General features: G+C 40.0%; 1 protein-coding gene across 1 annotated transcript; it reads right to left on the bottom strand.

The window, feature by feature from the left end:
- Window positions 1-3589: 3589 nt before the first annotated feature.
- GALR1 (galanin receptor 1) lies at window positions 3590-15637 on the bottom strand. The gene is made up of 3 exons (XM_071553143.1): window positions 14936-15637; window positions 7262-7327; window positions 3590-3907 (listed from the first exon to the last, which is right to left on the bottom strand). The coding sequence occupies exons 1-3, from the start codon at window positions 15635-15637 to the stop codon at window positions 3590-3592; spliced, it is 1086 nt and encodes a 361-aa protein (XP_071409244.1).
- Between the last annotated feature and the right edge of the window lie 1185 nt (window positions 15638-16822).

Below are 16822 nucleotides of genomic sequence, written 5' to 3'. Positions count from 1 at the left end.
AGAGAAAACTCCAAAAGACTTCTCCGTTTTTCCACTAACACACAGTTGTAAGCTGGACTGAACAACTCCCGCTAATTGATCTGTTTGGATACATCCCAGCACTGAAAGTCCACTCTAGGCTTTATACTTCTGGAGATGCTTGTGAAGCAGCGCAGTGATGTAGGACTATGGCAGTATACATACAAGAAAATTTTAGGAATTTCATTAAAAAAACTTGTGAGTAGCAGTTTTCAGTTTTTGTAATGTATGAGAAATACAATTTTAAGGACTTTTAAGGGAAATGTAGGAATTTTTTTACTTAGTTACAAATACATATCTTGTTTTAGTCTGAGAGGAATTTGAGTAATTATTTCTGTTGCCTATTGTGTTTTGTACAGCATTATATTTTAAAATTCACACAATAGGGTGGAATTCAGCAGGTTTATGCCTATGAGTGGAAAATTCATCCCTAGCCAGAGAAATCCTTCTCTTTTCTCTCTTCACTTCGTGTGCACTGAAATGAACGTTTTGGTTGAAAAAAATGTAAAAAAACCCTATTAGGCCAGTCAATGAGGTGAAACTTTTGCTTTGCTTTCCACCAGAAATAACAATCCCTGCCAACAAGCTCAGAACACGGAAGAAGATAGTTTTAAGGGAATCTTAGCATCCATTCCAAGATTTTCTACCAAAATAATCCATTTTTGTAGCATGATACCTTCTCGAGCAACTGTCCAGCTGCTCAAGGGTTGGACACAGATCATGGCACTCATTAACACTGCTCTTACATTCACAACCTTTGTGTCACCCCTGAGTATGACGAAGTCACACACTAGAGACACAGACCAGCAAAAGCATGTTTTAATCAGGAAACTGAGCCTTGGAGTCTGAGCTGCTTCCTAAGATTTCTCTGAAAAGTGAAGTGGAAATTTTACTGATACTCTCCAGGACCCAGGTGTGACCTTTCTAAGTAGCTGTTAATGCAGTGCCCATCCCTCACCCTCTCATCCTTAAAATTTCAAACAGATGCAGCTCCTAGGTTTAAAACTATGTTCAATTAAGAAATAAAAGCCTTTTTCAGATGAAACAATAAACTTAGCTCTATAAAATTATAGATTTACACAGTAATTTTTTTCCAAAATAATAAAAATCACAATTTTAAAAAGAAAAAATATAGTTTTCCAAATTGTAGAATTTCCTAATATGTTATAAATTCAGCTGAAGTGTAATAGTGCTCTAATAATTTGAGTGATTGAGATGATGATGATCTGAACTCTCAAAGAAACTCCCTTCTAGCCTGTTTGTGAACCTCAATCCTAACCCAGGAAATGGTTTCCTGCATAGATAAACTCTTCTTCTCCAGCTGAGATTTTTTTTCCCCCATATATTTTGTGTTCCTAGCAATATCATCAAACGCTCTCTTCCCACAAAAGAATGGACACAAACACCATGCACACAAGACCATGTCTTCGATATTGTTTTACTGATTCCAAGCAGACAATACTGACACATACACGTAAATATTTTTATGTGCAATAACCCTCCACAGCTGATGCTCCACCACTCTGAATTACTTTTTTGTAAAGCAATTGTGTGGAGAAAAATAAATCTGAAAGAGCATCTGGCCAACACCACTTAGCATCTTCAAGGACCAGGACATGGGTGCAGGACTCTCTCAGCAATTTTACATGATACCAAACCTGGGGGAGTGGTGGATATTCTGGAGAACAAGGCTACCTTTCTAAGGGCTGTTGATCTGCTAGAAGAATGGATGTAACCATTATCAAATGCATGAAGTTCAACAAAGACAAAAGTGAAGTTCTGAAACTTGGATTGGCACTCAATGCTATTTTGCAGAAAACAACTCAAGTGCTTATAAAGCAGAAATTAAACATGAGTCAGCAGCATAACCTTGCTGTAATAAATTATGATAATACTGGGCTGTATTAGCAACAATCAGCCAAAGGGTCAAGAAAAGCATTTAGTCTATTCAGTGCTTGTGAGGCCACATCGGAACACACTCTTCAGTTTGAACACCTCAGTTCACGAGACAGGTGGATAAGCTGGAGGAAGGGCAGTGGAAGGCCACTATTCTGTTCAGAGACCCAGGGCACAACAGCTGAGGAGAGACTAAAAGCAACACATCGTTTCCGAAGACAAAGTTGGGGGAAAATTTAATTGCCATCTTAAATTGAGTATTAACAAGTTAGAGAGAAGACTTAAGTACAGAACAAAAGGACAGAAAGCAAAGGTCACAAGATACATCAAGGGAAATCCCAACTGCAGATAAAAAAAATATTTTAGTGAGGGTAATTAGGCACTGGCACAGGTTTCCCCCAAAATACGGTGAATTGCCATCCTTAAAAATTTTTAGAAATCACCTAGACAAGGAAGTGACACAACTGTGAGGGTATCTCTGCCTTGAGATGGTATCTGGAGATTCCTTTAATTTGATTTACTCTATGAGTATAGGGGTCATTAAAAAAAATATCATGTCTTACTCCAGCTAAAAGAATGTTCTCACAGTAGTAAGTGCCCTTCCACTATTTCTTTAGTGGTTTACCACTCAAAGACCTACTAAATACATTTTTAAAATTGCTGAAACCACTCATTTTATTTAAGAATTTACAGAATTGCACCATTTACCTTATATATTTGGCATTCATTTAAATGCAACCTTCAGTATATTTCCAATTAAGAACTATATGATATCAAGCCCCACCTTCAACTTTTAAGGGAATGCTGTTTTTAAACACTTAAGCATTTCCTAGAGTTGCTTTGTGGAACATAATATTTTAAAACATATGTCCATATTGCACATTTGAAACTGTATTTCCATCTCAAAGTCTACAAAGTTAAGAAAACATACGTACACATGGACATGCAACACACGAAGAAAAGGTTCCCTAAGTTAGACACAAATTCTCATTTTGGTACAACTACACACAGACTGTAAAAAAAAACAAACTTCTGTAGCATACACAAAAAGTTCTGTGTCTACAGTAAGGCAGCCATATAAAGTGGAAAAACCATCCATTCTTGCTCATTAAGATACATTAAAAACAGCTAAACAGATAAAATTAGCGTTTCCTCTCCAAACCAATTCTTTCAAGTTGTACACACTTATTTCAACTCCAAATCAGAGTCCATCTTTACTTTAAAAAAGGCATTGTCAAAACAATCTGAAGAGAGAACAGAAGTTTTCCTCTCTGAAATTGTAGTACTCCAGTATTTATCTGCAAGACACAAAATTTATCCATGTTTTTACTCTGATGGAGTAAGACATCAGAAAGTTACCTGTCCATATCAGCATCTTCTTCTTGTATATTTGTATGCTTAGTGAATAAGAATACAGACATATCATCCCAACACTTTTATTTCAAATAACTTTTAAAAGTCCGAGAGCTTCACTTGGCAAAGCTATCTAAGATGCAAAGGATCAGCCCAGGCCTCTTTCATACCAGTTTGACCAACTTTTGCTACAAGTGCAACTTCAGTATATTAAATACCAATTCATTTTATCAAGGTAAACCCAGGATAAAGCTCATTGTGCTTTGTTTTCTTGGTGCTAGTTGACAAAAAGGAAGAGCCCACATACAGGACTTCTCAACATTCACACATGGGTACAATTGGTGGATGGTGGTGTATCTATCCGACTTTTATTTTCCTTAGCATCATTCACAGGTGCCTTGTTACCTGTCTGGCATTTGAAGACTTGTTTGTAGGCCTTCCTAAAATTTTCAGATAGAAATGCATATATAATTGGGTTCACAGAAGAATTGCTGTAAGCCAGGCAGTGTGCAGTTACCCTGAAGAGAAAGGAGGCCTGAGTCAGTGGGAAAACTCCAAATTCAGCCCAGAGATGGATCACGTGATGCGGCAGCCAGGAGATGCCAAAAACCACTACCACCACCAACACAGTCTGTGCTGTCTGAGACAAGGAAAGGAAAACACAGATGTCTGATGAGCAATTGAAGAATCAGCTTTAAATCTGCTTCAAAACCATTATTTGGGGGTGGGCGGGAAATATACTGAGAGGGAACACACTGCAATATTTGTTACTCATTGTACCCCGTTATCTCTATGGGCTTCATTTTGCATAGTGAACTACTGCAAAGGAGAACCTCAGCCTTGAAAAATGCCATAGTAAAAGGCAAAAGTACAACTTCCCTCAAAGGTAAAGAATGATGGTCCCAGCTTTTTCTGAGGCAGACTTAAGCCTGATGTAAAATAATGGTAACGGGGGCCTTTGGGAAATCTCATCCAGATTTAATGATCTGTATTTTAGTACAGTGAACAAGGATTTCTGATGAAAATTTCGAGAGATGGAGAGCAGTCACTTTGCTCAAGTGCTTGCTAAATACTCAGGGTCTTTTTTGAAAGTCTGTCCTTTAAACATAGAATTTCCACAGGGAAGGTCGTACAACATTCTGCAATACAACTAGGGGGAAAAAAAGAGAGAAAAAGTAAGGAGCTTGATATTTCTGGTGATTTTGAATTGCCAAAACCAATCTGAAAATTAAAGTTCACCACCAAACACTGAATTCAAAAAATGAACACAAAATATGCTCAGTGCTGCCTCAATATTCCACTTTCAATGTTCCTGAGATGAAGGGCCATCAAGTTCATTAGACCTTTTTTGACAGCTACAGAATCAATCAGTTAGTACAACCCTCCAGGTGCTGAAGGAATTCTGCCAGGACACAGTGGAATTTGACTGTTAATGTTTTTATTTTAGCTTTCACTTACTTCAGAAACAGTAAGTTAGCACTTTGCAGTTGCCTAACTAAAAAGTACCTCTTTCAATTAAATTATCCTCCCAATAAAAACTTAATAATAATTCAAAAGTGTATTATATTATGGGCCAATATAATTACTATATTAACACTTTATAAAACAGGTTTTCAGATAACTAAGCTGTTCTTCTCAGCCAAAACTGACCCACTGCCACAGAGTGATAAATATTGCATCATAGATGTGTAGACTTTTCACTAGTTTACTAACCTTGGTCTATACTTCTTGAATGGATTAATGCTCAGTGATAACACGGATCAATCTACCTAAACAAACCTGAGTTAACAGAGAGAAATTTACAGGAAAAATATTCTGACTTCTGTGGCACAGGCCAAAATAACTTATGACAAATACTGTGGTTGGTCAGTATAATCTCACAACAGAAATGAAAGAACATTATATCTGCAGTTAATATAATTTGTATAGTCTGATGCAAACATCTGTTTTCACAAGCCTCTCTTAGCCCTGTGGAGTTTAAGTCAGTTGCCACTAAAATAGCCAAAGAAGTATTTTCTTTTACAGGACTCATCAGGAAATTGTATGCTAACAAGAGTGTATAAATTAAGAGAACTTAATCCTCTCATTGCTGTGTTAGAAGTGTTAATATTCCAAGAGAAAACAGATTTTCAGGATACCACATGTAAAATTACTTCAGAAGAGGCATATTATTTCACTTTGTTCAAAATTCTAAAACAAAATTAACCAGGAAGATCACCAACTTTCAACAGACTACAGACACACCTGAAAGCAGACATTGACCATTGACTATTCTTTTACTTACTTCCTATCTGCAGAATAAGCAATTTGTTTTACCTCACTGTTTCTCCTCAGCCTAACTTCAGATCTTAGCATTTCAAAATCATCATTATGTCTTGCAAACAAGGTATCACTAAATAACAGCTCTTGTTTTCCTAATGGGAGCTTGCACAGGGTTTCTTGTTAGCAAATGAAACCCACCTGAAATGTATGATGATAATATTGATCCTGGGTGACCAAAAAGCATGAAAAATATAATTTAGGCAAACTGATGTTTTCATTAACTTTTTTTCACACAAACAGCAAATGTATTTTAACATTCTGCTACCAAAATGTTCATAAAGGTTTCAGTAAGGCTAAAAAAGTCTAACTACACTTGAAATGGATTCTTAACAAATCAGTAGAAGGAAATAAAAAGATATGGTAACCAGAGAGAGCATTAGCATACTAATGAAAACAGTTGCTTTGAAAAACATGAGTTAGGCCTCAGATTCAGAAACCTATTTTCTAAGGCAAAAAAAGAAGTTTTGGGCTACTTTTTTTTTCTTTCCCCTTGCGTTACTGAATCCTGATTCATCCAAGCAGTCTTGATCATGTCTGTAATATTTTCCCCAGAAGCTATGAATGCTAGTTCCTAACCAGATCTGCAATTTTCAAGAGGTTACTGTTTAGAAGAAATGCACAGGTATTTTCAGTTTGAGAATAATTTAGATTACAGATAGCAATATGTAGAATGTTTTTGAAAACTACACCTCTGGCCTTGACAACATTAAGTGTAAAACTATATATATAAATTAAGTATTTTACAGAATCAGGGCCATAATGCTTTTAATTCTAGGAATCAAAATCTATCGACTAGGGTATTTTTCAAAAAAATAGAGAATGCATAAATAATAGCTTACTTATTCCCTGTCAAGCCCATGTATATCTCATTTACATTGCAGACAGTCTGCATGCCCATATGGAGATAGTGATCAGATGAAATGAAGAGCTACAGCCTAAGGGGTTTTTCTGACTCCAAATTCATAAACAGAGAAGTTAGTCAATGATTACTGAGGCCAAATCTGCTCAAAAATCAGAACCATATTATATTAACTGACAAATTCTCTGTATAAACACATCTTTCAAATATTGTTCTAAAACAGAAACCTTATATTCTGCTTTAAAGACCTTTCCTGATTCTACTGGTAACCAGTATGTAACTTAAGACTTGAACATAGGAGAAGAAAACACTGTGTGGAAAATCAACAGAAGAATTGGAAAATCATTGAAACTCTCTTATTAGATTCCTATCAGGAAACACAAAAATCTTAATTTTAAAGCCTTATCACATAACATAGGAATTCTTTAATAAAATATTAAAAAAATCAGCTAGTTACAAAAAAAATCCCACGATTTAACACAGGAAATGCCAGGGAAACAAACAAACAAACAAAAACCAAAACCATTTAATACAAAATACAGGTTGTCTCTGTTTCAGATCTGAATTTCAGATGCTCTGAAGTTCAAAATATGGTGATCTCAGGTAATGGCTTGGTGCAATGTGGTGGAAAATTTGGATCAGAAAAGATTCCAATCCTGCTAAGTTCAGAGGGACATTGAATACTCCATTAAATACTTAATTTCAATTTCTTCTTTCTGTTACCTCTTTAGAAACAAGCATTATAACACCAAATTAGCTTAGCCATAAAACTAAACTATAAACAAGTAAGTATTAGTAATGAATGCAATATACCTTTTTCTTGGATGCTTCTGACTTCTTTGACATGTTTCTCAACTTCTTATGCAGGTGGTTAAGAACCTGAAAAGATTAATTTGCATCTTGTATTGTGTTTCACTGTTTCTTATTCAAATAAAATTCATAACTATTAATTTTAGAGAATGCTCTCCCATACTGCATGAGTTGCTTACATACATTGCTGATACAGTTTACACATTTCAAAAGTGCGTATTATGAAAACCAAAGGAATTATGCATTTGCATCTGTGGAAATCAACAAATACTAAGCAGACCACAACTGAATTCTTACATAAAAATTCAGATGTATTACATTATAAATACATATTACAATTTAACATGGGCAACATATGGAAATCTATCATGCATCAAGAATTAGCAATCACTCCTCTTCCATAAAAAGTCACTGCCTGTTAATTTAGAATGACCTTTACTGCCTGTAACATAAGAAAAATGTATGTTTTGAGTCAGAGCTTTTCTGAGCCACCTGTATAATTTCCTTTCTTCAGATGGATGTTTGACTAATACAATCAGGATGCTGGCACTACTTGGTCTTTGAAAGAAGCTTAGGCTTTCAAAAATAATTCATACTAAAATCAGACATGACATATGAAGCGTGACCTTTATCAACCATTTGATGATACTTACCATGCATCTTTCACAAGTAATTTTGAAAAATATGCCACAAAAAGGTTCATCATCCAAGAACGGAGTCCAATTTTAACGTAATGCTTTACAGATAAGATTTTGGATAGTGGATGCATAGAGATACATGCTCTACTTTGTCTGCAGCCATTATTAACTGAACCCAGTATATTCTTACGGAATGATTTGTAGGCACGGAGGGAAGAGAAAATGCTCTTCAGCTGAATGTGTTTAGCATATTAGAAACCACACAGAATAATGAAAAAAAGATAAATTTTTAATTAAACTGGAGGATTTGATTAAGATATGGTAAGAGGAATTTTTTAGAGAGTGTCAGAACATAGAGCTCAGTTAGATGATGCTATTAGGTTGCACTTTACATAGCTCTAAGATGAAACAAGGAGGATATAATAGATAAAAGCATTCAGATTTAATAGGTAAAATAAACCAGCATTAAAAGAATTTTTTTTAAGGACTATAAAGTTAAATTTTAGGGCCCTTAAGGAGACTTCTTGAGGTGGGGAAAAGGGTGCAAGTTCAAATTCTTTTATATCATCTGTGGACATTTTCTTTGTTTTCTTTGGGGTGCACTGCTAACCACTGCCAGGACAGACATCCATCAAGGTAACCTAGAGACTTGATCCCACTTTGGCATGTGAGTCTTAGAGACATACACACTAAATTAAAAGAAATAAGATGGTATTTGTGAATAACCATAACTCATCAGCTGATAGCATTTCTTAAATATCTACTCTTAGCCAACGGTGAACCACAAACAACAATAAAAATAAAAATTAATTGCAATCCCTTAATATTTTAAGTGCAGTTCATTTGTGGTTACCTATGCACTAACATGTGAAAGACTCGTCTTGCATGCACTTTCTATTCTGAAACACTATCCAAGTTGCCACCAAGGCTAAACTGAGCTCAGGAAAGGCAGGGAAAAAATAAATGGGCTTTCCTTGAGAAGGTTGCATTTTGGCTTTATTCCTTCTTTCTTCTTCAGGATGAATTAGACCAGAAAAAGACAGAAGAACTCCTGAGGTCCATCAGTGGACCAGTGAAATGACCATCTGGATCACAGTCTTCTTTTTAATTTACCATCACCCTGTACAAACCAGTTGAATTGCTGAGTCCATCGGTGAAAAATGTAAAAAGGGCATAGGAAGAATACAATGAAATTCACATCCCATCACTGCTGCTTCATCTATCATACCTTCACATAATTTACAGCAATGGGCTGTTTTTACTGGACCTTTGCAAATGTGATCACCTATCACCCAGTGACTGCACTGTTCGGCGATTTTCCCTCACAGCCCAAAACTAAAGTCAGAGAAACAACCCAGAAATCAAAACTGCAAAATCTTTTTTTAAAGTTGCAAGTATGTTTTTCTTCTGTTCTGAAACTTTTAGCACAAATTTTTGCATTGCACCTCTCTCCAATGCAAAGAAAGATGCAGTAAACAAAACAATTTGGATACCTGGGGGGACGGGAGGTGGTGTAGTGGAGAGTTTTGGTGCCAGTTTAGATGATAACTTTTAAATGAATCCTTCTCAACCTCCCCTCTTTCAGATTATATACATATTTCATAAACTAAGTATCTGCAGTGAAAATATGCTGGCTCTGCATAGTGGTGTACCAGATGGTATGCAAACTACAACAAGAGAAATAGGCAAAATGCAATTACCTATCAACATCAGTGGAACAACACTCAAAGACCTACACAGAATGCCATGGAGGGATAAAAAGAGCCATGTTTATGCACAAACACTACAAGGCAAATTAAAGACACTCTCCTCACTGCCCTGTTCAAATTATCTCTTCTCTGAGCCCATGAATAGTTCATTGTTCATCTAAAACAGCTACTGTGTTCACCTGAAAGAACGGTAACTCTACCTGTGCTTCTTAATTTGTCTCAGGCTATTTTTCTTCAGAAAGTATTTAAAAATATCCACTAACACATTTGAATGTGCGTTTTTAACCTACAGAATACCCATGCTGCAAAAAAGTAGGTCCCAACCTGTTCTCACAAGATGTTAACATTTAAAAATAAATTTAGCTCAGGTACTTCTTCCTATTTGGCTCTGAGGGAAGGAACAGCTTTCCTGTTTTCTGGGGATGAGGGTGGGGTACTGCGGGAAGGAAATTACAATGCTGTGGAAGAGGGTGTAAGGAGACGTGTAGGATCATGGAATTATAAGAAGTTCTAGCATGGTCCAGACTGCACAACCACAACTACAACTGATGGCATTAGGAAGGCCCAGGGTTCTGCCTACGGAGTACCCCCTTTTTTAAAAATTTGTTTTCTTTTTATTTTTCCCCCAGTTGTTTTCAGAAACCATATTCAAGATGGTTTGAGAGCCTAGATTGAGGACTATGACCAAATCAAGTTGAGAAAGGGATTTTTCTAGTACGGGAGAGAAAAGAAAATAGTTTAAACTTCCTGTGCCTATTCTTGTAAGTCTACTATATATTGTAAAATTTTGATGTCTACACTGCTACAAACAGTATTTCCCCTCTGCATGTGTACAGTAATTCCAAGGACTACACCTACATTATCAGCCATTGAAAATCATGCAGAAGGAAAGCCTGCACAAGGTCATTATCTAATAAAAATGAACTGCTTGTTTAACAGAGACATAATGTAAGCATTACATTCTGAACCATCTTTGTAGTATGAACTTGATTTAAATTCAAGTGCCACTGCCTGCAATCCATGTTTTAAAGAAATGCTGCTACTTCTATTGTCACAATAGATCCTTCACCCTTTCAATTAAGAGTGTGTCACCAACGTGCCACATCTTTTATTTTTTCTTTTCAGTGCAGTTTAATAAAGTTTTCCCCTTCCTGCACAGCAAAATTTAACATATATTTGAAGCAAAAGATCATATAAGCTTGTATTTTATGTTGAGGCTCTTACTTTTTATGGCCTAGTTTTAACCAAGTCTATAAATCATACATGACTTCCATGAAATCAAAACGCTCAGAATGATAGATAATAATGGCAACATTCTCAAGGCAAGACATATTTGTTTTATAAAAAGCTTTTAACATCACAAATCTATAAAAGGAAAAGTTTGCTAATAATTACATGTGTCCAACCTAAAGATTTGATTAAAGGAGGCTTGACTTTCAAGGACTGAATCCTCAAAAGCTGTGGTACCTGAAATTAGTCATCACATTGCATGACCCTCATAGATGCCAAATGTAAGAAGCTGATCTGGAATCATATATCACTTTTTGCCCTTTAAGAACACATCAGTGAGTAAATGTAGCAGTGTTACAAAACAACACAAAAAGTCAGTATTAAAAAATATGGCAAGTAGTATGACAAGCAATAAAAAAGCCAGAATACAGACTGTCTACAAGTATGCAGTGCTATTACTCAAATAATAACTACATAATCACTACTCCTCTCTCTGAAGTAGTAAGCTTCTCTCAGGAGTAGCTCTGTGAGGCAGCAAAGCTGTTTTCCTGTGGATTTGTGACTTCTTGACTGTATTCCTAAAAAGATGTGTTCTTCTCCATAAGCTGATACTACATCAAACCTCTTCCTCTGTGGCTTGTCTAACGTTTAACAGCTGAGTGCAAACTGACTCTACTTAAGAGAGGATGATGGAGACTTTCCACCTTCTCCATTATCTGCTGTTTTCACAAAACAAGAGAAATATCATTCCTTCTGATATTTTCACTCCTCTATCAAAAAATTGTCTGAAACAGAAGCAAAGTTATTTGTTGAAGAGAGAAGAGGGCTAAGGGTACACACAAGACACAGTGCATGATCTCATGCATCTCTGCCTGAAGAACACACCATGTGAGGTATTTTGGGAGGACACTGGTTCCAAATACCTGGCACTACTTCAGCACTTCTGCAAGTTATCCAATGGGGAAAATACAAATCTCTCCTAATACAATTTAAGTGAGAGTGATGGAGAGAGAGAGAAACAACTTGGCTCCCTATTAGAGTGCCTAAAGAATGAGACTTTCAAAACCTGAAAGTTCAATTGCAATTTGCTTATGAAAGAAACAAAACTGCCTTAAAGGAGTCTGGAAAAGGCAATATATTCAAATAGAGAAATTAGTCTCCTTTGTCTTAATCCACTGTATCAGAAGATTGTGCTATTTCAGTGACCTACAGTCATGAAAAGCAGTGAAGTCCAAAAGAAAGTAATGCAGAGACTAACCTCTGCTATGAAAACAGGCTGAGAGCTGGGGTTGCTCAGCCTGGAGAAGAGAAGGCTCTGTGGAGACCGTATGCCAGTCTTCCAGTACCTAAAGGGGGCCCTATGAGAGAGCTGGATAGGGACTTTTTACAAGTGCATGTAGTGATAGTATAAGGGGTCACAGCTTTAAACTGAAGGAATGTAGATTTAATTAGATATTAGGAAGAAATTCTTTACTATGAGGGTGGTGAGGCACTGGAACAAGTTGCCCAGGGAAGCTGTAGATGTCACATTCCCCAAAGTGTTCAAGGCCAGGTTGGATGGAGGTGTCCCTGCCCACGGCAGGAGGGCTGGAACAAGATGATCTTCAGGGTCCCATCCAACCCAAACTGTTCTATGATTCTATGATCTTTATAGTACTTCTGAGGCACAACAGCAATCCTCTTAATGCTGTGCTCATACAGAAGCCAAATACTTGTTATAATTCATGATATTTTAGTAACATCAATAAAAGCTTGCAGTGACCAATTTGCTCAAGATTGATCAGAATAGCAACGGCTTCGAGAAATCATCCTTAATTTCTCCTTCACCCTGCCACATGCACTGAAATACTGCAGTTGGAGATTTGGAAGTGTTTCCTAATGAGGGCAGGAATGAGTCTTTAGCTGCAGGTTGCAAATACCTTCAATAGCTGTGTACAAGTCATGGCTTCACTGACACTGATGGGAATACCAGGTATCTCTTAGCTATCTTCTAAAATTTATGCCTTCATGTTAGATCTTCCAGCCTGACACCATGGCAAGCAGGATCATACATACAGGCTCAAAACTCATCACCAAGAAAGCATGACATCCTACCTTGGCAATAATTTAAGCACATGATTTTATTGTAACTTCAAATGGCCTTGATTTTATGAACTTTATTTGGGCATGTTTTTACATAGGGTTGCTTTTGTGGGCTTGGGGTTTTTGTTGTTTTTCTTTTTTTTGGGGGGTTTGTTGTTTGTTTGTTTGTTTGGGTTTTTTTTAACTGCATATTTATACCAATATTGAGATATCCACTTCTGTGGAGGTGCTTTGTAACAACATAGTGTGTTATATTTACTGTGCGCATGTTTTGATTAAGAAGGCAATTAAATGTCACCCTGACATGCAATCACGCCAGATCTCGGAAGCTGAGCAGGGTCAGGCCTGGTTAGTACTTGGATGAGAGACCTCCTGGGAATACCAGGGGCTGTAGGTTCTAGTCCTGAGGACTTGACTGTCACTGTCCAAGCTCGCTCGGCCGTGGCAGATGAACCTGAGGAATTAAAGGGTAGGGCCAGTTCTGCACACGTTGTGCCTCACTTAAAAAATCCACTGTGCAGGCTGGAAGGGCACACCCACATGGGCAGAGCACTTCCCAAATCTTGGTTCACGAAGCCGAGCCATGATGATGATCTTGATTAAGCATATATCCTTTTGTCCTCCCTATACTCTGCAGGACTATCATAATTTTGAAAGTCTTGTTTTCAGTCTTCTCTCATATAAATTTTCTACTGAAACTGAAGATGGTTTGGCTTTGAAAAGGGGAAAGAATTAGTAGATGAAAAGTTCCCCCTGCACTCATTCTGTAACATTCTCCCTGCAATTTGTCATATCTTTCTCAAGCCAATGATCTATGGCTACAGCTCAGTCATATTCACCACTGTAGGTGAAATACCACTGTATTCACACAGGCAAAGCAGGATTTGGTTTATGTATAAAAACATGTATTTCTTCTTCATTTGGACTTCTTTCACTACAAGCAGTAATTTAGAAATGTCCTTTGAGTTCTGTATGCCTTGATTTTAGTAAAGTCAGATGCCATTCTAGCCTCAATTTGCACATCACAATTAAGCTGATGTAATACAGAACAGAACATAAAATAAAATTATTTGATCAAATTAACTACTTCAGCTACATCTATTGAACTTGCCGATTAAAGAACTGACTTCTCAACACCTAAGCAGTCCTTATTTGCAGGAGCAGTCCTATCCTCTCAAATGTAAATCACTGCCCAAGGAGAAATCCTGCAACTGAAGACTGCTGGCACAGAAAACCAGGATCTCTGCCTAACTCAGCAGGTAGCAACTGGTGCTCCAGATCCTGTTCAGCAGCAAACAGAGGTCCCCACACGGAAGGCTGCAATTATTACAGAAAAATGTGACAGTTTTCCTAAGCAGAAAAGTCCTTAAATACCTGTATTCAGGCACCTTTACTCACCACTTTACCCACCTGGGTCCTCATGCCCCACTCCCTAGAACTACCTACCCTTGCTGAAGTCAGAAGCAAATCTCCCATCAAGTGGAGCAAGACAGGGCACACAGGACCAGGCTCCATGATGCACATTTTGCTCTTAACATGTTAACCAGCTCAGACCAAACTGGTTGGTTGTGTCATTTTTAAGCATACTACATTTTAAAGAACCACAATGCTTCATCTGAAGCCCGAACAACTTGTTGCTTTGTTGTACTTTATTGAGTTAAACTCCTCATACAACACTGCAAGAAAATAAGTTACGGTGACAGAGAAAGCAGCAGAGCACTGGGACTTCTCAGCATTCTGTAACAAGGAAATCTGGCAGAGAGACACCAGTAATTGTCAAAACAACACTTCCTTCCCCACTCATCCCATGCAATTGCTGTTGTGACCTGTCTGTGCCACTGCACACATGTCATCCACTTCTAGCTATAGAACCTGCTCTCTCCTTTTGTGCCACAATCTCACCCTTGCTCCTTTTTCTCCCAACAGTGCTGTGTCCCTCCACATGCCCAGGAATGGTGCTACAGCCCATGGCCACCTACCACCATCATACCCTCTTGTTCCTTTTACATTTGCCTCACCTTGGCATAGCAGAAGGAGATGAGAAGCAGTGGGAGCAGATATCCAAAGACGAAGGTGCAAACCACGTAGACCTTCTTGTGGCGTGGGTTGGGCCAGTGCTCCCAGCAAAATGTCTGGTTGTTAGTCTCACCATGGAAGATGCGCTGGTGGTGAGCCACAGGTGAGGCCATGGCAAAGGAGAGCGCCCAGATGAGCCCCACACCCACCAGGGCGTTGCGGGGCACACGCAGGGCTGAGGAGCGTCGGGAGTGCACAATGGCCACATAGCGGTCCACGGACATGGCTGAGAGTGTGAAGATGCTCACCAGCATGGAAATGGTGAAGAAGTAGTGGATGAACTTGCAGATGAAGGCGCCCAGCACCCAGGTGGGGAGCACATAGACCGTGGACTGGAAGGGGATACAGAAGAGCAGGTAGGCCAGGTCAGCAATGCTCAGGTTGAGGATGAAAATGTTGGTGGTGCTTCGGCGCTTCCCTGGCTTGCTCCTCGACAGCACCGTGATCACCAGGGTGTTGCCCAGCACCCCCAGGGTGAAGATCAAGCCGAAGACGATCAAGGTGATGAAGTTCTCGATGCCGATGCCGAAGAGGGGCTCCCCCTTCTCCTCCGGCAGCCCAGAGAGGTTGAACTCCCCGGGGGGCTGTTCTGCCACAGCTCGGGAACGGTTGAGAGGCGCCGTCGCGGGCTCCCCCGGCTCCATCCTTACCCGTGCGCGCCGGGCAAAGTTTCCGCGGGCGGAACGCGGAGCCGCCGCTCCCCGGCACCGCTGGCCGCGACGAGTCAGGGGCGGTCGCCTTCAACCAGCGCCGGGAGGCGGCGGGGAGCGGCAGGCGGAGGGTGCTGCCGTGCAGGGCACCCCACCGCTCGCAGGGGCGCGGAGCGGGTGCAGCAGCCTCGCCGCCCCCCGCAGGCAGCGCCCCGGCCGCCGGGACCCCGCACCGCCCCCGGCCCCGAACCGCCCCCGCCGGGGGAGGTGCCGCGGCCGCGCCCGTGTCCGCCCCGCGGAGCCACGGAGTGTCCGCGGCCTCTGCGCTGGTGGCTGTCTCCTGATTCGGGAGACAGCTCCCCAGGAACGTCTCCTTGGGAAAAGGAGGGGTGGGTTTTTTTTCCCGCGCTCCTTATCCCCCCCCACCCTTTTCTTCCCTCCCTTCAGCTTGCAATTGCCCACGCAGGGCGGCAGTCGGAGCGCGGTGTGGTCCCCGGGCAGGAACGGAACCCCGGTCCTCTTTGCAGAAAACTTCTCTCTGGTTGGTGCCTCCACTCCTAGGGGAGGCTCAAGAGACGCGTCTCCCAGCAAGGCTGGGCGGCGCTCGGCAGGTCCGGCCAGGCTTAAATGAGCTCTCTTGGAAAGACAGATATAATGAAGCGCCTTCGTGAACCCACCTCAACAAGTAGTCGGCAGCAAGTTAGTCTGGACTAAACAACATCTCCTGTGCTCACTGTTTTCACCTCCTTCACAGGTGTCCATTAATCAGTCCGTAGTATGCAGTATCTCAAAGACAAAGGGTGGCAGACGTTGTCACTCCTTTTGTTCTGGGGAGGGGAAAAAAAAAGGAAATCTAGGAGGTTGTCACTGCCAACTCAAGACGCCTGTGCTTGAGAGCTCTGCCGCGGCCACCGCATCCCTGCTGAGTGCCAGCGGGCTCCTTGGACCAGAGCAGCTGCTGGCAGCGCTAAACCCTACCGAAATCGGAGCTTCTGAAAAGCCAGTCTTTTCAGAAAGGGGTGAAATACAAAAATTCCTCCAGAATATGGATGCGAATATTCTCATCGGCGCATATGCGTTGTGAATGAAACGGATTTGCCTAAGGGTTCTTAATCCATTTGTTTTCCAATTACCAGTGGGGGAGCTACAGCTGGCAGCAGCAGTAACCAACAGAACTGC

Source organism: Pithys albifrons, chromosome 4 (assembly GCF_047495875.1).
Source record: "Pithys albifrons albifrons isolate INPA30051 chromosome 4, PitAlb_v1, whole genome shotgun sequence".
NCBI lineage: Eukaryota > Metazoa > Chordata > Aves > Passeriformes > Thamnophilidae > Pithys > Pithys albifrons.
The sequence above is the reverse complement of the archived record's forward strand: the minus strand, read 5'-3'. Positions and strand labels throughout refer to the sequence as shown.